The sequence below is a fragment of the Muscardinus avellanarius genome (assembly GCF_963383645.1).
Source record: "Muscardinus avellanarius genome assembly, chromosome: 6".
Lineage (NCBI taxonomy): Eukaryota > Metazoa > Chordata > Mammalia > Rodentia > Gliridae > Muscardinus > Muscardinus avellanarius.
This window is the reverse complement of record NC_137791.1, coordinates 1,622,033-1,643,735: the sequence shown is the minus strand read 5'-3', so window position 1 is coordinate 1,643,735 and position 21,703 is coordinate 1,622,033. Positions and strand designations below refer to the sequence as shown.

The window sequence follows — 21,703 nt, the reverse complement described above, 5'->3', positions numbered from 1 at the left end:
TACTCCTTTTGAAAAATGGAGCAAACTGTTTAAAAATGGAAATGACGAGAACTTTTAATTTTTGAAATATCAATGGAATGACTAAAAGAGATATACTAATGACCTTTTGGCAAGTGGGTGTTTTATTTTTTCCTGCGGGTCTAGGGTTGGAACCCAGGAGAATTTGACCTCTGAGCTACAGCCCCTGCCCTATTCTTTATTTTGAAATTGGGTCTCACTGTGTTGCGGAGGGCCTCACTAAGTAGCTGAGACTGTCCGCGAACTGCAATCCTCCCATTTCAGCCTCCTGAATGCTGGGATTACAAGTGTGCACCATCACATCCAGCTAGCAAGTGGGTGTTTTATTTGAATTGAGAACTATATCCAGATTTTTAAATAATATACACACAAATGTGTAAACTCCAGGCCCCACAGTGTGCTTTTATTTTTCTGTCGTCCCTTACGTGACCTGCACAGCAGCTCCGTAGTCTGTACACTCCATAAGACAGCCGGCTCTCCAGCGAGCTGCAGGGTTGGGCCGGCACCTGGTCTGTGTCCTGCCAGCGGAAGTCACCTACGGTCTTTTCTCCTAGGAGCGGAACTGATCTGCAACTGTTTTCTGTCTTTTCCAAATAGCTGTGACCCTGCTGCAGCGTGTGAAATGCTTAGCTCGGCCCAGGCTGTAGATGGCCGCCAAAGGCAGCGAACAGGCCTGGCTCAGAGCACACCTTGCCTCAGGTGCCCGGCCCGGCCGAAGTGGAGTCCAACACTGTCCTGCCCAAGGGCCGCTTCCTCTTATTAGATGTGGAGGACAAAAGACTTTCAAACTACATACGATTTTCTCATTAGTCTATATTTATTCATTTGGGGAATATTGTACTTAAAGGCTTTAAAATGGCATAAAGATAATGGAAGATAAGCTATTTTTTATGTTTTCAAGGATAGCCTCATGGATTTTCAGAAGACAATTATTTTAACTGTCTCATGTGCAAGCCTTGAATATTAAATATAGAAATTTGTTGAAGCACACGTAGTTAAGAGTTTTATTTTAGTGAGGCATGTTGTTTTGGTACATTTATTGCAGGGGTGGAGTATGGTGCTGGGGCTGAACCCAGGGCTTGCGCCTGCTAAGCTCGGGCTCCGCCGGGCCCCTGGTTTCAGAACATTTAGACAGTTGTATTTTCTAAGTGGAACATATATCTGGGTCACTTTTTTTATACCCTTATTGGTGCGCTGTAATTGCCCATCATAGTGAGATTCCGAGTGATGCGTTCACCGCACCCAGGGCCCGATGGCGCCCTCCCTGCACACCGCGATGGAGCCCTGGTGAAGTGCCCCTTGGCTGCCCGTCCCCCGCACCTTCACGGGCCTTTGACTGCGCCCGGCCGCCTCCCCTAGAAACCGCGCGATCGCGGGGCGCATCCCGCACGTGTCAGGGACGCCGGGCTCGTCCCACGGCCGCGCTGCTCCAGCTGTCCAGGGCTCCCGCCCCCGTGCCCGGCGGCCCAGACCTGGCGGCGCTGGTTCGCTTCCCAGCACCGGGACCACAGGCAGACGACAAACCGGCTCCTCCCACCGCGTAAACGGCGGGACAGCCACGCTGCGAGTCTGCCCCGTGCTGAGGCGCCAGTCACCTGCGCCCCGTCCATCTTAGGACGCGCCGTGGAAGGCCGGGAGCGGCCGCTCCTGCGGACGGAGCGCGCTGTCCCTGGGGCTCCGGCCGCCGAGCCCGGCCCGCACGTCCTCCCGCCCATCTCGCCCCGCCCCTGCGCCCGCTCGCCCCGCCCCTCCATCCTCCCGCCCATCTCGCCCCGCTCGCCCCGCCCCTGCATCCTCCCGCCCATCTCGCCCCGCCCCTCCATCCTCCCGCCCATCTCGCCCCGCCCCTCCACCCTCCCGCCGCGCCCCATTCGCTCCGCCCCTGCGTTCTCCCGCCCATCTCGCCCCGCCCCTTGGTCCTCCCGCCCCCTGCGCCCTCCCGCCCCGCCCCCCGCGCCCCGTTAGCCCCGCCCCTTCACCCTCCCGCCCGCCTCGCCCCGCCCTCCGTCCCCCGCCCGGCGCGGGCCGAGGCCTCTGCGTCGCGCGGGATGACGTCACGGCGCGCTCCCATTGGCCCATTTCAATAGTCGCGGGATACTTGAACTGCGGGCGCCGGGGCCGCGCGGCGGGCTGCTGGCTGCATCTCGCGTCCCGCTCCCGCCCGCCGCGCCGCTCACCTCGCGGCCTCCCCGCTGCACGACCCGCGCCCGCGGCGCCCCAGCTCGGCGAGGCCGACTCCGCGATGTTGGGCGGCTCGGCGCCCCGGCCCGCGGGCCGCGAGGCGGGCTCGGCGCTGCTGCCGCCGCCGCACGCCGGGCTGCTGGACCAGGAGAACATCGACCCCGCCAAGGCGGCGCCGCAGCCGCGCCCGCAGGCCGCGCTCAAGGCCGGGAACCCGCAGCGGACCAAGGCCAGACGGGTGAGGACGGGGGTCGGCGGGGAGGACGGGGCGCGGCGGGGCCTGAGCCTCGGCCGCGGATGGGCCTCCCTGCCCGCGCCTCCGCCAGCTGCCGACCGGCGCTGCCCAGGCCCCTCCCGGCCCCGCGCCAAGACTTGCCCCGCTCTCGGGAAGGCTCTAGAGAAATACTTTGTTTTGGGTCAGTTCCGCCATTTTAGCTGATTTTGCTCTGCTGCTCCGCCCTGGGGCGAGAGTGGTGAAGCAGTTTCTTCGCCTAAGCATCTCATCCGTTGATTAATTTATGTTCCACTCAGTTCTACTTAGTCTTTGTAGGAAGGCCTGTGGCAAGTCGGAACATCCTTCTGTCTTTGATTACTCAAACTATTTTTGCCTAGACCTAGCCTCAGAAAGTTTAATTTTCCTGATACGAGTATTTGGATTCAGGCATGGTCGTACACTCCTGTAATCCCAGTACTTGGGAGACTGGAATATCGCAGGTTTGAAACCTATTGAGACCCAGCTTCAAACAAAAATAAGAGGTGTGTAAAACACCCCTGGGTCCAATCCTCACTACTATCAAAAAGAGGGGGAGAGCTGAGACCGTAACAGGAGAAGAAACCACCCATTAATAAGCTGAGAGCCAGCTGTTGATTTCTCGTTAGGTTACAGCACCTCTAAAGGATCTCTCTGTAAACGACGAGCCTGTGGCTACTGTTCCTCCTTGGAAAGCAAGCAGTAAGCAGCCCGCCTTCACCATTCACGTGGATGAAGCAGAAGAGACTCAAAAGAGGGTAGCTGAGCCTAAAAGAGCACAGTGTGAAGATGCCCTGGCTTTTAATACAGCTGCTGCCCTGCCCGGACCGAGAAAACCACTGGCACCTCTCGATTATCCAATGGATGGTAGTTTTGGTAAGTTAAAAACGATTTGGTACTGGGTGTGGTGGCACACGCTTATAATCCAGCATTTGCATTCAGGAGACTAAGACAGAAGGACCAAGGTTCACTGCCAGCCTCCGCTACTTAGTGAGGTCCTTTGCAGTTCAGTGAGACTCAGTTTCAAAATAAAGAATAAAAAAAAAAAAATAGGGCTGGGGGTGTAGTTTGGGGGTAGAATGCCCCTGGGTTCCAATAGGGCTGGGGGTATAGCTCAGAAGTAGAAGCCCAGCCAGGCGCGGTGGCGCACACTTGCAATCCCAGCATTTGAGAGGCTGAGACAAGAGGATCAAGGTTCCCAGCCAGCCTCAGCTTCTTAGTGAGGCCCTTTGCAACTCAGTGAGACCCAGTTGCAAAGTAAAGAATAAAAAATAGGGCAGCAGGTGCAGGTGTAGCTTAGAGGTTGAATGCCCCTGGGTTCCATCCCCAGACCCGCAAAAAAAAAAAAAAAAAGGGTGATCATTTGATTGGGTTAATGATATTTTGCATTTGAAGACACTATGTTAGCTGGTTGTTATGACAGTGGACTTGATAGGATGATTATTGCTGGGCGTGGTGGAAAGAAGGATCGTGGTTCTCAGACAGCCTAAGCTACTTAGTGAGACCTTTTCAACTCAGACCCTGTCTCAAAATAAAGAATAAAAAAAATAGGGCTGGGGTGTAGCTTGGAGATAGACCGCTCCTGGGTTCCATCTCCAGTATTGCCAAAAAAAAAAAAAAAAAGTGATTATCTTATCAGTGACCTAGTGACCTACAAAAGAACTTGAGTCCTAACCAGGCACTCTTAAAGTACACTGCCAGTCCCAGTTTAAGCAGATCTGGGGTGTGTGTTTTCATCCAGCCTCATAAATGTTTGCTTGGTTGGGAGAATCGATTTCAGTTTTGTTTGTAAGACGCACTTCTTACGTGGCACTTCAGAGTATTGTTTGAGAATGCAGTCTTAGATGTTGTGATGTCTAGGCCTGACTCCAGGAAGACACACAGTCCGCATGTCGAGAGTTGAGCCCTGGCTGCTTGCCCCAGTCCACATGCAAGATGTCTAGTACTGATAGGCACAGCTCGGCCTAGTGTGTGCTGTTTCTGTACCATAGGCCCCGCAGTCACAGAACAGACTGCACACTGGATCCAGCCCACGTTGGCTTTAGTTTTATTGGCAGGGTGGGGGTCTGAGTCCTTTGGGAATAATTGTTTTTATTCAAAATCGGCAGTACATTTTTAACCTCAAAGTGATTTCAGAAAATAATAGCCTTTGCCTCAGAAGACAATTGACATCTAAGAAACAGTTACCCTTCCTTTCTTTTGTCTGTTTGGGAGGTAGGTACTAGGGATTGAATCCAGGAGCATTCTTCCTCTGAACTACACCCCCAGCCGTATTTTATTTTGAAACGGTCCAGGTTACCATGCATGTCCTGGCACCTGCAGTCCTGCTTAACTTCCCAAGGACTGGGATTGCAGGCATGCCGTCATGACTGATCCCTGTCACCAAGAGATGATGTTCATTTCTGGGGCTGCCCAGAATAAACCTAGTTTCTTATTAACACTTGCTACTAGAAACCACCTAAGTGATTCTAGCTGCTGCCTAGCTGTGCCGAGTACATCCAGCTATGGGATCTGCAGCCTTTCTTAGGGCAGACCTTACATATTTTCTCAAAACTTGGATTTTTAAATACTTTCTGTCCTAACAGAACCACGTACCATCTACTCCTTGTGAAAGATGGATACTTTGAGATAATACTCAATTCCTTATTAGTGCCCTATCAATATTTTCCTCATTTATTAAGATATCCTAAAACTATGTGGCCAGAGATACTAAATCCAGAGTTAAACATTGTGTATGCTTCGCCCTGAGAAGTCCTTTCTAGTTGAAGGAAATGAACGCTTTGGTTGTATTAGGGTTTTATGGGCCGCCATTGTTAAACAGTTTATATGATCCTCCTTTGGACTGTCCCAGAGTCGCCACAGACTATGGACATGTCAGTTGTGTTGGAAGATGAGAAGCCTGTGAGTGTTAATGAAGTGCCCGACTACCACGAGGACATTCACACGTACCTGCGGGAAATGGAGGTAAAGGCTCTCCAAAGCCCGTGTGTGTGCTGTGTTCATTGGGTGTGGCTAGGTGGGATTGAGAGAATAACGTTTCCGTTTCCAAGTTGCCCTCGCGTCACCGCGTGCCGTGCTCTATGAGACCTAACACGACTGACCTCCGCGGCAGGTCAAGTGTAAGCCCAAGGTGGGCTACATGAAGAAGCAGCCTGACATCACCAACAGCATGAGAGCCATCCTGGTGGACTGGCTGGTGGAGGTGGGGGAGGAGTACAAACTGCAGAACGAGACCTTGCACCTGGCCGTGAACTACATCGACCGCTTCCTGTCCTCCATGTCCGTGCTGCGGGGCAAGCTCCAGCTGGTGGGCACCGCTGCCATGCTGCTGGCCTCGTAAGTCCATCGGCTTCGCCCCTTGGGCTGTGGCCGCCTTTGGAGTAGGGCGGACATTGACTTTTAACCTACTAGCCAGCGCGGCCAATGACTGCCTTAGGGAGACGGTGGGTGGGGGCTTGGGGAGAGGAAGAGGAGGAAACTTGCCCTCCGCAGTATTCATCCTCTGAGGCCGGACTCCAAGGTGCCGTGGGTGCGCACAGAAACTGAGGTTTTACTGCCCTCACCGGATGACAAAGCCTAAATGCGGTTCCTCTGAAGGGAAGTGTTTTCTGCCATTCCAGCAGTATCTTGTCTCCATTAAGACATGCAAATGAACTTGGACTTGTCGACTTCCCTTGAGAGCTGGGGCCACTCCCAGCCACTTGGTGAACCCTGAGGTTCTCTGCTGGGCCGCTGGTACCCCACTGCACTGGGGGAGTCTCCCAAGTCCTCTGTGGGCTTTTGACCCACAATTGGAAGTCGAGTCTTGGGAGGTGCAGTTGGGAGCGTGGGTTTTGGAATCATCCCATACATTCTGCTAATGGGACTTCAGAACTGGGGTGAGGAAGCTTGCTTCTCTTTTTGATGACTTATTCTTTAAAACTTTTTTCATTGTAGAAAGTTTGAAGAAATATACCCCCCAGAAGTAGCAGAATTTGTGTACATTACAGATGATACCTACACCAAGAAGCAGGTTCTGAGAATGGAGCATCTGGTTTTGAAAGTCCTTGCTTTTGACTTAGCTGCACCAACAGTAAACCAGTTTCTTACCCAGTACTTTCTCCATCAGCAGCCTGCAAACTGCAAAGTTGAAAGTTTAGCAATGGTAAGTTGGTTTTCATTTTGTTGGCAAGTCCTGGGCAATTGGGGGTCAGCACAAGTTTCACTGTTAGTTCTGCTTAAGAGGTTTAGTATTCTAGGGAAAGATTAATGTTGCAGTATAGGAAAAATCTGCTGTTGGCAAAAGATCTACAGCTGGCCTTCCATATCCATGTGCTCTACATGTGCAGATTCAACCAACCATGCAGGAAATATTCAGGCAAAAACTATCTGTATCTGCAACATTTGTCCAGACCTTTTTTGGGTCAGTATTCTCCAAACAAGCATAACTGGCCATTTCTGTACCGTTTACATTAGGCATTGTAAGTAATCGAGAATGATTTGAAGTAGACAGGAGGTGTGCTGGTATATGTGAGGGACTCAGTTTGGGTGTCCGCGGGGTTGAGGGTGCTGCTAGAGCCCTTCTCCAGGGATGTGAGTGAGAGGCGGTGCAGCCAAAGGGAATCACTGAGGAGTGGTTTGCGGGGCATCAGAAGGGTTTGAAGCAGGGGAAGCGGAGGACGCGCACGCTGAGGCGTGTCTCTTAAAAGTGAGCCTGTGGGTTTTCTGTTATTGTCAGGAAGAAACTAGGTCAGAAGGCAGGGATCTGGGGCTTGAACCATTGATTTCTTGTGATCACGACTGTTCCGTTCCAGTTTTTGGGAGAGCTGAGTCTGATAGATGCCGACCCCTACCTAAAGTATCTGCCATCCGTCATTGCGGGAGCGGCCTTCCACTTGGCACTCTACACCGTCACCGGACAGAGCTGGGTACGTGCCAGTTGGCCTCAGGCATCTACACTGTGACTAGTGCTGAGCCAGGGAGGCCAAGTAATGGCCTGACAGTGGCAGCTGTCTGGATGCTCTTACGAGGCAAAACTGTTCACATCTTGCACTGCTTCAGACACCTTTTTGACTAGCTTATTAGACAGCTTAGTTGTAAACTCGCACTGGAAAGGTGTGCTTAAAGATCCCACACCATGGGAAGGAAGGCTGTAGCTAATGCTGCTGGCAGGGAAAACATAGAAATGGATCAGCGGCCTAAGGACACTGGATCTGTCGGCGGGAGGTGCCCAAATATCAGTGCTGAACCCTACCCAACACAGCTCCAACATCAGGCCGCTGTGCGCTCACAGTGCTTAGTGTCCCGTGCCACTACTGCTAGCAAAATAGGTGCTTCTCTGCTCCCTCCTCTGTAGCCTGAATCATTAGTACGAAAGACTGGATACACCCTGGAAAGCCTCAAGCCTTGTCTCATGGACCTTCACCAGACCTACCTCAAAGCACCGCAACACGCACAGCAGTCCATACGAGAGAAGTACAAGCACTCAAAGTAAGGACCGAGCAGGGGTGCTGGTTCAGAACCCGAAGCCGCTGAGCTTGCAAAAGGCTGGGGTCAGGGGGAGATGTGTGTCATGTGTGTGTTTGGGGGATCAACGACTCCAAGATTATTCTAGCAACATGTCTTATGCTAACAATGGACTTTCTTCTACCTACAGGTATCATGGTGTTTCTCTCCTGAACCCTCCAGAGACCCTGAATGTGTAAGACTGCCATTGTTTTCTAAGATGTAAATCAAACTACATGGTGTACAGTTTTTACCTTGAGTTTTAATCTCACAATCATTTCTGAATATACAAGTTATGGCCAAGGACAAATTATGGTATCTATTACTTTTTAAATGGTTTTAATTTGTATATCTTTTGTACATGTATCTACCTTAGATATTTGGCTACTTTTAAGTGGTCTTGTTAAAGTATCAGTGATGCCAGCTGTCGGGATAATAAGAATCAATAAATTGATTTGGAAATCTTTGGTAAGTCAAGATTAATTTGAGGTTAAAAAATGAGACTATAGACTTCACTTAGAAAAATTAATTTGGTTTATTGTACAATTAGGAGTGAGTAGGGAGACTTCCTCTATAATTAAAGGAATTTTACAAAAACAGACCCTAAAATTGTGACATTGGTTTTTTTCCTAAGCAGCTGGACCAGTTGGCTGGTTTGGTCATAATCTAAGCATACTTGGAGAGAATCTGCTTATTTTCAGTACAGTGAAAACCCTCTGACTCAGCTCTTCATATACATTGTAGCAGCCTATAAAAATAGCTTTTATTCCTTACCTTTTATACTTTTTTCAGGTCAGTTATTTAAAACAACAGAGATGATAAACTCAAAGGTTATGTAGATGGGTTGGGAAACTTGTACACACACACTTAACTGACAACGTTCTCCAGAAAATTTGGTTCAAAGTGTAACATCAAACACAACAAAAAAACCCTTAGGCTTTCCGTGGACTTATGAAGAAACATGCCTGAGCCAGTCAGCACCAGGGTGCCCTTGGAGCAGCGCACTGCAGTGCACCCACGGCTCAGGGGGCGGCTCTCTTCTTTTTCCTCCTCTTCGCTGCTTTTTTACTTGCTGCCTCTTCTTGTCTTGCACTGATGTCCTGAGCTCTGAATGAAGTAAATTAACTTACTAGGTGCACATTAATGGAAAGGCATCTCCGTAGACTTGGCACAGCCTGGGACAGGCCGATGGCTGGGACCACGTCTAGCGGGGAGAGGGGAGCCGCAGGCAGACCCCCAAAGACCGAGTGCCTGTGTGCACGTGATAAACCGCAATCTTACCTTATTTTCTTCGGATTCTTGTTGGGTTCTAAGATGATCATTTCTTCTTCTTCACTATCTGAGAGTACTATAGGAGCATCTTTAAGAAAATGGCAAGAAAACAATGTAAATAATTTGAAAACCCTGGGTTCAATCCTCAGTACAAACAGAAAATCGAGGTTCTTTACTAGGACTACAAACATGCACAATCACTAGTGGCATACTAGAATATAATTCACAGCACTGTTTGTAGAACCAACATGAAATGAAGTCAGTGTGCCAGGCAGATTATCTGCTGCTCTGGGCCATGTGTTTATCTTGGGATTTGCTATTTTTGTTTTCCCTTACTACAAACAATGAAAAATTCCTAGAAAACAGAACATATTGAGGTGAAAGGCACACCCCAATATACTTTTGCCAGATCCCTTCTGAAGCACCATAGGAATTCAGCCCAGCACTGTATCAAAAGAAATGCTGTTACTAATTCACTACCACCACCAAGGCCAACCACAAAAAGCGTTGGTAAGCCATCTGTATTTTCTTTGAGAACTGCTTTATATCTTTTGCCACCCTTTTACTAGATATTAATGACAAAAGAATATAAATGTAAACTCATCTTTCAGGTAACTGGTTTTCTTCACCTATTTATTTTGTGGCACTGGAGGTTAAACCTAGGAGCATTCTACCTCCAAGCTACACCCTCAGCCCTATTTGTGGTTTTTATTTGGAAACAGGGTCGTCCTAGGCAAGGGTCTCACTACATTGAGTATCTTCCAACCTGCGGCCCTCATCTCAGCCTCCCTGGTACTAGGATGACAAACATGCCCAGCTTTATCTACTTTAAAAAAATGAAAAGAAGCCGGGTGTGATGGTGCACGCTTGTAATCTCCGTGCTTGGGAGGTGGAGACGGGAGGATCACTCGGGTTCAAAGACAACTTGCTGGCTTAAGAGACCCTGTTTCCAAATAAAATATAAAATAGGTCTGGGAGTGCAGCCCGGAGGTAGAAGGGTTTCCAAGAACCCCAGTACCGAAAGAAAGAGAGAGAGAGAGAGAGAGAGAGAGAGAGAGAGAGAGAGAGAGAGAGAGAAAGAGAGAGATGCCTCGCAGGTGGAGTCAGTAACCCTCAGGAGCAGTGATTTCCTCCCACGCAGGCAGGCAGTACCTGCTACTCGCTCATCCAGGTTGGTGGGCATGCTCTCTATGCCCCTGCAGAGCCAGTGCTGTGTGTCTTCAGCTTTTACTACATAAGACTTTTTTGGAGGGGGGGGTGATGCTGAGGTTTTAAAGGCCAGGGAATTCTACCTCCAAGCTCCACCTCCAGCCCCTTTTTAATGCTGTGTGTGTGTGTGTGTGTGTGTGTGTGTGTGTGTGTGTGTGTGTGTGTGTAGTGGTCTAAGCTGCTAAGGCTGGTTTAGGACCTGTGATCCTGTCTCAGCCTCCAAAGTTACTGGGATTACCCACCATGCCTGGCTCTAGTCACAATTTATTAGATGGGCCAGGCAACAATTTGGTTTTTTTTGTTTTTGTTTTTTTTGCCTGTCTCAGCCTCCTGAATGCCAGGATTACAAGTATGCGCCACCATGCCTGGCTAAGAATCTGGTTTTCTAAAATTAACAATATCCACAGGCAAAATTAGCAAGTGTTTTCAGCGTCCCCGCTTCTAGAACGCAAGGCATGTGACGGCCTATCAGCACTCCAGGCATTTCCAGAATGTCCCATCTCCTAACAGTGCACTAGCCACACAGGGCTATTTGATATTAACTAAAACTTGGAATCCAAGCCAGGCGTGGTGGCGCACGCTTGCAATCTCACGCTTGGGAGGCTGAGACAGGATCACGCAGGTTCAAAGCCAGCCCCAGCTAATCAGTGAAGCTCTCAGCAACTTAGTGAGACCCTGTTTTCCAAATAAAATATAAAATAGGTCTGGGAGTGTAGCCATGAGGTAGAAAGCCCTTAGATTTCATCCCCAGCACCACAAAAAAAAAAAAAAAAAAAAAAATCCAATTCCTCAGTCAATAAGCTACATTTAAAATGTTCAATAGCAACCTGAATCTGGGAATAAGTGGCCATAATATTCTTATACAACTTAAGAGTTTAGAAACAAGCAAAAAAAAAAAAACAGTTTACAAGATCATAGGAAACTCATGCCTTTAAAACTAACCCAGACATACATAAAAGACAAGATTTTTTTTTTTTTTTTTTTGTGGTACTGGGGGTGGAACCCAGGAGCTTTTCTACCCCCTGGCTATACTCCCAGACCTATTTTATATTTTATTTGGAAACAGGGTCTCACTAAATTGCTGAAAGCCTCACTCAGTAGCTGAGGCTGGCTTTGAACCTGTGTGATCCTCCTGTCTCAGCCTCCCAAGCGCAGGGATTACAAGTGTGCCCACCATGCCCGGCTAAAAGATAAGATTTTTAAGTAACAATGCTGTGATTATTTACATGCCAAAGCATGCCACTGCTCCACAAAAATAAGCATATATTCTTTAGAGAAGAACTGGTGTTGAGCTGAGTATGGTGGTACACAATTGTAAGCCCAGTAATTGGGAGGCAGAGACAGGAGGATCCAGGTTCCCGGCCAGCCTCAGATACTTAGTGAGGCCCTCCCTCTGCAACTTATAACAGGTAGAGTGCCCTTGGGTTCAATCCCAAGCACCACCACCAAAAGTAAAAAAGAACTGGTGTTAACATTGCTATTAGCCTCAGTCGTTTAACTGAAGCTTATTTACTTGTGGGGGAGGATACTGATGATTGGACCCAGGGGGTTTCTACTTCTAAGTTACACCTCAAGCCTTATTTTGAAACAGGGTCTTGCCAGGTTGCTGAGGCTGGCCTCCAACTTACGATTCTCCTGTCTCAGCCTCCAAGAGCTGGGATTACAGTGTGCGCCACCACGCCCGACCAGCTGAAATTTAAGTCATGATCTCTACTGTCTTTAGGTAATTTACATGTATAATCTGCATGTAGTTAACATAGCATCCACATTGTTTGACACACTTCGTAGCGTGATCACAGAAGCCATCAAGCCTGGCCTACCTTGGCTTACAGGGTCAGCGCCGTCCACTTCAGCATCCATCTTCATGATGCCAAGCACAGCGGCTTCCTCGCCACTGCCATCCTCGTCCTCGTCCTTCTCAGAGTCTTCCAGATCGCCCCAGGTGTTTTCTGCTCCCTCTCCAATCTGGGCCGTCCCAGGAGTCCACAGCACAGGGCTAGAAACACTTCGCAGGTTAGGGAAACCGAGTAGTGAAAGCAGTGCTCTTCCTTGGATGGCGGGAAAGGCCACACCGACAGCGCCTCGGGTCTAAGGGAGTAACTGTGCTACGGGTGGCCAGATGGGGAAAACAAAACCCGCGGCTCAGGTGAGGGTTCCTGGGCACCATTAATGCTAAGAGAAACAAAGGTTCTGAATGTTTCAGGTGAAACCCACTCTGGACAAACGAATAAAAATGCCAAGACCAATATGTAAAAAATACCAGGCCATGGCATTTATGTAAAGACTTTTTCAAAGGGAATGAAATGTTATCGATCTGCTTTCTGCCTTGCAGCGTCAGGGGTCCAGGCCAGGGCTTCACACATGTTCTGCTTTTCTCCAGGACAACTGAAGAGAAGTCGAATGGTACCATCAGCTTAATGTGATTAACACCACTGTCTTTTAAGTGTTTTCTCTCACAGTTTTGTACTTCAGAAGCACACTTAGCCCATGGAGCCGCGTTTTAGGAACCTTGTTGCTGTTGCAGAAACCTCTGCCCAGGAAGGATACACTTCTGAAGGCGGCTCGGCTTCGGCGAGGATCTCCTCCGCTTTCTCCTCGACATGGGCCGTGTCAACAGGCGCCTTCTCCATCTTGTATGCCGTGATCCTCTGGTTTGCTATAGACTCTGCGAAGCCAAACTTCCCCCCTTCTTTTCTGTGTGGGTTGTTTTGGTCGGGGCAGACAATGACAGTGGTGGGTGAGAAATAAAACAAAATAGTCTAATCGACTTTCAAAAGTACACTAAGCCTATTTAGCTGAAATTAACAAATAAGGGAAGGTCAAGTGGGAAAATCATACGGCTACCCTTGTCAAAGAAAGGCATTCAGAAAATCTGTTCAGTAAGACCCTGTAATTCTGAAAATGAAACTTGCCTGACTTTCCGGTCGTTCTCCAAAGCCTTCTGTATCAGCTCTGTTATTTCTGCTACTTTCACACCCGCTATTTTACTGCATCTCAAAACCTATTTGCAAAAGCCAAGTGTCATGTACAGAAATCAAACCAAAGGCTCTCTGGAATAAAACTAAAACCAGCACGTTAGCTTTTCTCTTGATAATTTAAGTCTTTTCTGAATATGAAAATAATACTTCTAAAAGCAAATTATTGTAAGATGCGAGAGTTTTTTAAACTTTTGAAGGACTGTTGCACACTGCAGCAGACTGCGGAAGGGAGCGCCACAGCACGCAGAGGCGCTCAGGCGGCACTGGCTCCCCCCTACCCCCGGGAGGTGCCCCAGGGGCAGCGCAGGAGCGTGGCCGTGATGCCAGCAACGAGAATGGATGGAATGATGGGAGCCCCTGCGGAGGCTTAGTGTAGATTAGACACCGTGCAACCTGCCACATCTACCCACGGCCTCCCCCCGAGGACTCAGTGGTACGCCGCTCAAACACGAAGAAGCCGAGGCCCCAAGACATGGCCTGCCTAAGGTCAGCCAGTGAAAGGCGGGCTAGGGTCTGAACTGAAGCGGCCCGCTCTCTAACCACCTACACCTGTTTGCTAGACGGCACCCCGCGCTCTCAAGTCACCGTGGGAATCTGGCAGGTAGCCGAGTCTGAGAAGCACTGCTAGCTGTCACCGTATTATAAAAGTCTCACTACCTTCTTACCTATTTCTACATTTACACTCTCGAAAAGACAGATACCAATCTTTACTCACTGGAGGAAAGACAATGTTCCTGCAGTTGGAAGGGTCAGTCTCGGGAGGGAGAAGCCTCCTCCCAAAGGGGTGTCAGGCGCACCTGGTCCTTCAGCAGCATGATGCCACCGCTGGACTGGATGGTGCAGATCTCGCGGTGCTTGTTCATGGCGATCACCAGCAAGCCATCCATCACACGCTCTTCTCGCTCATTGGGGTCCACCAGCAGATACGTTCTGGAAGGAACAGGAAATGGTCCTCAACAGACCTGAGCTGAACCCTGTCCATGTAGGGTGCTGAATTGTTTAAAAAGAAGGCACCAATCAAGTCAACACAGAAAGCATCCCAGCCCGAGGACGGAGTCACTTCAATGGAGAACGAGGGAAGAAAGCTGTTTTTATGAGCATCAATGCTTGCTTACGTGGCTATCTAGCTATACAGTGAAATCATTAAACTCAGATTGGTTCTACTTAATGATACATAATTCGAGCTAATGCTACCTCTGATTAAATGACTTCTGGCTCATTAATAAAACTTAAGATACCATTAACTTGGTTAATTTTAAAATTGACCTAATGTCCAGGTTCTGCTAATGATGTATTAAAAAAGATACTGTCAGCTGGGCGTGGTGGCGCACGCTTGTAATCCCAGGATCACCATTCACAGCCAGCCTCAGCTACTTAGCAAGATCCTTCACAACTTAGTGACTCTGCTTCAAAAATAAAATAAGGCTGGGGCTGGGGCTCGGAGCTACAGTGCCCCAAGTTCCATCCTCAGCACCACACACACAAAAAAGATACCACCCAATACACTAACAAATAGCATGGTTACTGGGTCCTTAAAACGTGGCCAGTCCAAACTGAGTGTGTAAAACACTAGCTCTCAGAGACTTAATCAAAATAAAAGAACAAGTATTCTCGTTTTAAAAAGTTTTGGGTAGTACTGAGATTGAACCTAGGGGCATTCTATTCTGAGCCAGCCCTTTTTATTTTATTTTAAAAGTCTCGCTAAGTTCCCACACACTGGACTCAAACCTGCAACCCTCCTCTCACAGCCTTCCGAGGAGTGGGACTCTAGGTGTGTGCTGTCTCACTAGGCATGCACAGCTCATGAGTATTTTTTAAGACACTGATTACAAAAACAGTAAATAAAAATTTTACATATTTTAGGTTACATAAAATACATAATTTTACCTGCCCTCTCCCCAAGCTAATTGGGATTGAACTCAGGTCATTATGTCTAAGCTAAATCCCCAGTTCCTTTTTAAACTGTGAAATGAGGTGGTGGTGTCTTGCTGAATTGCTAAGTTTCTAAGTTGCAGAGCTTGGCCGTGAACCTGTGACCATTCCATCTCAACTTCCCAATTACTAGGATTACAGGCATTCACCGCTGTGCATTTTTTTTTTTTTACCTTTTTAATGTGCTACCAGAAAATTTAAAATTTCTTGTATGGCTTATGGCTTACATTTTATTTTTACTGGACAGTGCTGGTCCATTTCTTTTTCTTTCTTTCTTTTTTTTTTTTTTGGTGGTACTGGGGTTCCTGGAAGCCCTTCTACCTCTGGGCTACACTCCCAGACCTATTTTTTTTAGGTATTTTTATTTGGAAACAGGGTCTCTTAAGCCAGTGTGGCTGGCTTCGAACCTGCACGATCCTCCTGTTTCCGGCTCCCAAGCGTGGGAATTACAAGCGTGCGCCACCACGCCTGGCTTAGTCTATTTCCTATAATACAATTCTATATGACACTAAGAGTTGAAATCTTTTCCCTAGTTGTTATGCACAATTTTAAAAAATTTCTTATTTATATCGCCCCTTGTTGAAGATTTAAGACTCAAACTTACACTTACAAGCACCACTACGTGGTAAGCACCTGTAAGACTCTAGGCTCTGTGGTAGAAGAATTAAGGAGTTGTGAGGGAACTGTTGGGGAGCTGAGAGAAACCGGACTGTCTGCACCTGAGCCCGCTCCCTTCCGAGCTGCTCCCAGAACCACCCCATGCGCCCAGAGCCCCGCCTCCACGAACCAACAGCAATTCTGGGCCCCCCTTTCCTAACCTGGAGCCTGGCACACAATTCTCTTAACGTCTGTACGTCTCTAGCAAACGTAAAACACTGCTGTGCCACAGTAAGTTCGTGTGTGTGTGTGTGTGTGTGTGTGTGTGTGTGCACGCATGCGTGTGTGTAACCACACACACATATTTTTGTAGGGGGGTACTGGAAATTGAACCCAGGGGCATTCTGCCTCTGAGCTACACCCCCAACCCTATTTTTTAATTCTTTGTTTTGAAACAGGGTCTAAGTTGCAGAGGGCCTCACTAAGTAGCTGAGGCTGGCCCTGAACCTGTGATCCTCTGGTATCAGCCTCCCAAGTACCGGGATTTACAAGTGTCGGCCACCACACCTATTAATCCGTAAGTATATCATGAAAAGAAAACGTTGGGAAGCCCAGTTATGGTAGAGCAGGCCTTTGCCAACTGAGGCCTTTACACAGGGAGAGAAGAACTGGAGGTGCTTTGAGAAGCTCCTTCCTTCGTCTGCCCGAGCTGACAGTGCGCTCTCAGCTGACGTGCACCTGAGCCAGGACAAGGAGACGTACCCTTGCTGGAAGAAGCCGAAGCTGACGCAGACAGGCATGTGGTGGATGCTCAGGGGCACGGGCTCTCGCTCTTCAGGTGTGTACTGTTTCAAAACACAAGGGCCAACAGGTACGCCACTTAGTCCTCAGGAACAAAAACCACCTCGCCGACCGTACTAACAGGAGATGAAATTCCTTTTATCCGCACTAAGAACCTAAAGAATTTCTTTTACAATTACCTGTCTGACTTTGACACTCTTATTCTTAAACATTTTTCTATAACCTTTACTGAGATATAACTTACTTCCCACAAAACCCAAGCATCCTAAGCACAACTCAATTTTTAGTAAGCATTAGGTAAGCCACCATCAGCAGGAGCCAGACGTGTCACATGTCTGTTACCCCTCAAATTCCTCTGGCTGCCTGTGGTCAGGTCCCAGCCAGCAGCCCTCGCTGGTTGCCCTGCTTTCAACGCGCAGGAGCCTGCCTCTTGCACATCCCACCACTGGGTCGGGGCCGGCGGCTGCTCTGCATCTCGCTTCGTTCAGCCAAGCTCCACCCCCTGCGGCATCTACCCTAGTGAACCACAGGTGGGTGAGATATGCTCATAGCCCATTACAGGAGCATCCACGTTATCCACTCACCAGCTGATGAACGTGTGGACTATTTCTAGCTTACTGCTATTAAAATTAATGATAGTAACACCTGCATACATGTCTCAATACATGTTCTCATTTCTCCTATAGATGCTTAAGTATAGAAATGCTGGATATGCTTTTTTTTGCGTGTGTGTGTGTGTGTGTGTTACTAGGAGTTGAAGCCAGGTACATTCTACCTCTTAGCTATATCTTTATCCCTTTTTTTTAAATTTTTGGGTTTTTTCTTGGTTTGGTACTGATTGCACTCAGCCAGACCTATACCTCCAGCACTATTTTAATTTTCTATTTCTTTTTTTTCTTTTTTTGGTGGTGCTAGAGATTGAACTCAGAGCATTCTACCTGCAAGGTACACTGCTAAGGGACACGAGGCCTGGAGAGCCGTGCCCACTGGCCTCGCCAGTCCTCTGTAGTCGCCGCACGCCATGGGAAGGCTTCACTGTGCCGAGGCCTGCACGTCCACACTTCACCTAACATGAGCCCAGAGCAGCGTCTCATCTGCTCCAGAACACCTATCTCGGCTGTACTCCATGGACAGACACGTGAGTCAAGCCAGGGTAAGAGAGAGCGCCAGGGTGGGACATGTGTGTTCCTGTAAGAACCAAGCCCAGAGCGAGTGACCGCCATCTACAACACAGCCACTCCCAAAGCTGCCTGCACTTCTAGGATTCTCTCATCTCCTCATGGGAACTCACTAGTGTTACTTCATTGCCTTGGACGGAGACATCGGGTCTTCGGAAGTGACACAGGGCCACGATTGCAGCAATGCTGGCAGCATCGATAATATTTCCGTCATGATTTAGTAAATGTAGGTCCACACGTATTTGCCAAACCTCAAAGTGAATTGGAAATTAAAATAAATCCAAACTGATCACAACCATCAGAAAAAGTGACACTGTGTTCAATTTCTTTCTTTACTGTAAAATCATACGGTTAAATGCAGAAAAATTTTAATCCCCCCGAATCCGAAATCTAATGTTCACCTGTTTCTGTAATTTGATAGCCATCAAATCAAATTCAATTTTTCAAATTCAATTCAGTCATTTGAACCATAAAGTGAACCATGGAACCATTCCAACATTTTAATCTAAGATTTTCCTAACTCCAAACTTAAATTTAACTTTGAGGTCTGCTAGTTGCAAACCTTAAACTCTTAGGTTTTACATAATATTATGAGAACCTTACAAGGATTGCAAATAGAAGTATTACGTTCAGAATGTGGAAAGCTAAATGATTTCTCTGGAGTACAAAAGTGAACAAAACATGCTCATCAAGAATAAAGTTCTAATATCTGTGTGCAGCACAACTTCTTGATAATCAAATTTCCAATGTGAGTCCTGCCGCTAATTCACTATGTGGCCCAAGGTAAATTAATGTTCTCTCTGAATGAAGAAGTTACTCTGTTCTTCATCCATAAAAAAGGAGAGTACTGCCTGCTCCCTCAACTCATTTAACCTAAGAAAATATATGAGGGTACATGAAAAGGCCAAGTCCTCTCAATAAAGCATTTTTTACACAAGTCCAACCCCCCCCCCCTCCAGCTTTTCTGGTACCGGGGACTGAACCCAGGCACATCACTCTACGTCCAAGCCACACCTTCAGCCTCCCACTGTTTTTTTTTTGAAACAGGGTTTTGCTAAATTACTGAGGCTGGCCTTGAACCTGTCATCCACCTGTCTTAGCCCCCAAAGTACTGCGTTACCTTGTGTTTCTTTGAGTGGTAACATGCGTGATCACTCCGGCTCATTCTTAAAAGATGATGTGCGCGTGCAAACGCGCCTTCAAAAAGAGATGGCAAAAAGTGCAAAGGGTATATACTTGGGAATACTTGAAGTAATGGGAGGCAGTTAAAAAAATAAATTAACCAAAGCTTGAAGAAGGAAAGCACAAGATATAAGGACCATGGGTCAGCAATACTCATCCTAAGACAAAATTCTGGGTAGACACCCACCTTTTCACCAGCGACAACACAAAGAGATTCAGTGTCTATACACTTTGAGTTCCTTAGACATCTTTCCAGGAGTCGATTCAACTTTACCAAGAGGTCTGACTGCCTACAGAGACAGGCAATGGGAAAACATCATGAAATAAGACACCAGGCATTACAGAAACAGCTCACTGCTGTGAGCCCCTATAGCTAAAGCAACTGAAAAAAATTACTTAAATACCTGCCAGGTTCAAAAGCTGGAGCAGCCATCTGAGAGAGTTCAAGGTTAAAAAAAAGAATACCTTCTGTTGCCCGATTGAGTTTTGGAGAAACAAGCTCACAGGACACCTGTCCGAGAACTCTGCAAAGATGAAGGTGCGAAGCAGTGAGCTAAGTATATTTCCTTTCCAATTAATAAACTCTAAAACATCATTTCAGTCTTCACTCTGAGCAATAACGTGACCTATCAGAAGAGTAGAAATTGCATATGAGACATGCTAATGAAGTATCTGCAGAAATAAAAACTTAAATATCTAAGGCGGGGACAGAAAAAAAAGCCTCATCACAGTATTTACCATCCCACAGATTTTCTTTTGGTCCTAGGGATTCTACCTCTGAGCTACACCCCATACCTATTTTTCATTTTGAAATACAGTCTTGCTAAGTTGCTGAGACCGGCCTGGAACCTGCAAACCTCCTGTTTCAGACTCCCAAGTACTGAGATTACAGGTGTGTGCCCTCACACCGCGCTATTCCAGATTTAAATGAAAATCAAGGAGCTTTACTACTTCTTACTACAAATATTGGTACGATATGCATAAAAACTTGTTCTTTAAGAGTTTTCCAAAGCTGGGTGTGGTGGTGCACGCTTGTAATCTCAGCATTTGGAGGCTGAGACTGGAGGATGTGGTTTGAGGATAGGCCCAGCTACTTAGTGAGGCCCGCTGCAACTCACTGAGACTATGTTTCAAAATAAAGACTAAAAAATAGGGCTGGGGGTGTAGCTCGGAGGTAGAATGCCCCTGGGTTCTATCCCTAGTACTGAAAAAAAAAAAAAAGTTTTCCAGATAAAGTTTCCAACATTATCTGACCAAATATCCTCATAGCTTTCAAATGAATTAAAAATCAAAAGTCTCATGTCACTCAGGGAAATGAGAAAAGTGGGACCTGTTTATGACAAGATGTTAGAGATTTCTACGACCCTCTCGTTAAAATATGAAAGCCAAGCACGACGACAGATTACAATCACTGTGAGCCTTTATAAGATCGGCAGAACTCCATGACGCTTACTGCCAGGAAACGCGTTTATGACTTAAAACTTTCAAGTGTGACCACAAAACCTCAAAGTTCTGGGTGAAAGGTAATACCCTTGCTTGAAATAAACAACGTCGTGTCTGGGTTCCCGGGCTGCTCGGTAACAAGGGCCCGGGTTATCTGCAGCTTCTCGTCGAGCCTTCCCGCGCGCGTTACCGTGTTTTCCCAAGCTCCACCATGCAGCACCCATAGTCGGTTCCGAAAGAGATCTTGAGGCTCCTGTAGTCGTAGGTCTGTCTGCCGTCCAGCCGCTGCAAGCACAACGTCCGCTCGCTCGCCCGCCCATCCACCCACCCACCCATCCATCCACCCCTTCTTCCTTCGTGGGCGTCCTCACCCCTCCCCAGGCCCGCCCGCCCGCCCGCATCCAGGGCCCGCCACCTTCTTCTCCTCGATGGCGCGGAGCAGGAAGCGGCGCTCGCAGTTGGACAGCGGCGTCTCCTTCATGGCGGCGGCTGTCAAGCCCCGGGGCCGCCGGCACCAGCGTGAGAAAGGGCCAGAGCGTTCCCACGCGTCCGGCGCCGAAGATTTACGTCATCACGAGCGGCGCAGGCAAACGTCATCAGGGTGCGGCGGACGGTGCCAGTGCGCAGACTCGGAGCGCGGCGGGGGCGGGGCCTGGGCTGTTAGGGCGTGACCGGGTGCGGCCGGGGCGTGGCCGGGTGCGGCCGGGGCGTGGCCGGGTGCGGCCGGGGCGTGGCCGGGTGCGGCCGGGGCGTGGCCGGGCGGGAGCGGCGAGCTGGGCTCGGGGTTTCTGGGCGCCAGGAGCCTTGTCCCTTTATTGCACAGTGCCGGGGAGCAAGGCTCGCCAGCGACCCTCGGCGCCGTGGAAAAGCATGTCCGCAGCCCCGGGTCCTCGCGGCCCTGCGGGTGGAGACCGCACGGACAGGGACGCCAAAAGGAGATGGAGGAGCGAGTGGGCAGAGGGTAGCCGCTTTAGAAGTGCGCGAGCCGGGCGTGCTGGGCAGGCTGTAATCCGCGCTTGGGAGGCTGAGACTGGAGGACCGTGCAGGTTCGAAGCCAGCCTCAGCAGCTTGGTGAGACCGTTTCCAAATAAAATATAAAATAGAGCTGGGAGTATGGCCTGGAGGTAGAAAACCCCGTGGGTTCCGTCAATCACACACGCACGCACACACGTGCGTTA

The 21,703-nt window shown here is 48.6% G+C and overlaps 2 protein-coding genes across 2 annotated transcripts; one reads left to right on the top strand and one right to left on the bottom strand.

Moving 5' to 3' along the window:
- Positions 1-2,260: 2,260 nt before the first annotated feature.
- Positions 2,261-8,133, top strand: CCNA2 (cyclin A2; the record flags this gene model as incomplete). Its single annotated transcript, XM_080697829.1, has 8 exons — positions 2,261-2,437; positions 3,079-3,325; positions 5,301-5,413; positions 5,562-5,785; positions 6,386-6,593; positions 7,243-7,356; positions 7,785-7,918; positions 8,085-8,133. 8 exons carry the CDS (start codon positions 2,261-2,263, stop codon positions 8,131-8,133), a joined length of 1,266 nt encoding a protein of 421 aa, XP_080553955.1.
- Positions 8,134-8,955: 822 nt separating this feature from the next.
- On the bottom strand, positions 8,956-21,006 carry EXOSC9 (exosome component 9; the record flags this gene model as incomplete). Its single annotated transcript, XM_080697822.1, has 12 exons — positions 8,956-9,040; positions 9,215-9,293; positions 12,235-12,419; positions 12,962-13,108; positions 13,327-13,415; positions 14,190-14,322; positions 16,684-16,766; positions 18,014-18,151; positions 19,270-19,372; positions 19,487-19,606; positions 20,716-20,810; positions 20,941-21,006. The coding sequence occupies 12 exons, from the start codon at positions 21,004-21,006 to the stop codon at positions 8,956-8,958; spliced, it is 1,323 nt and encodes a 440-aa protein (XP_080553948.1).
- Between the last annotated feature and the right edge of the window lie 697 nt (positions 21,007-21,703).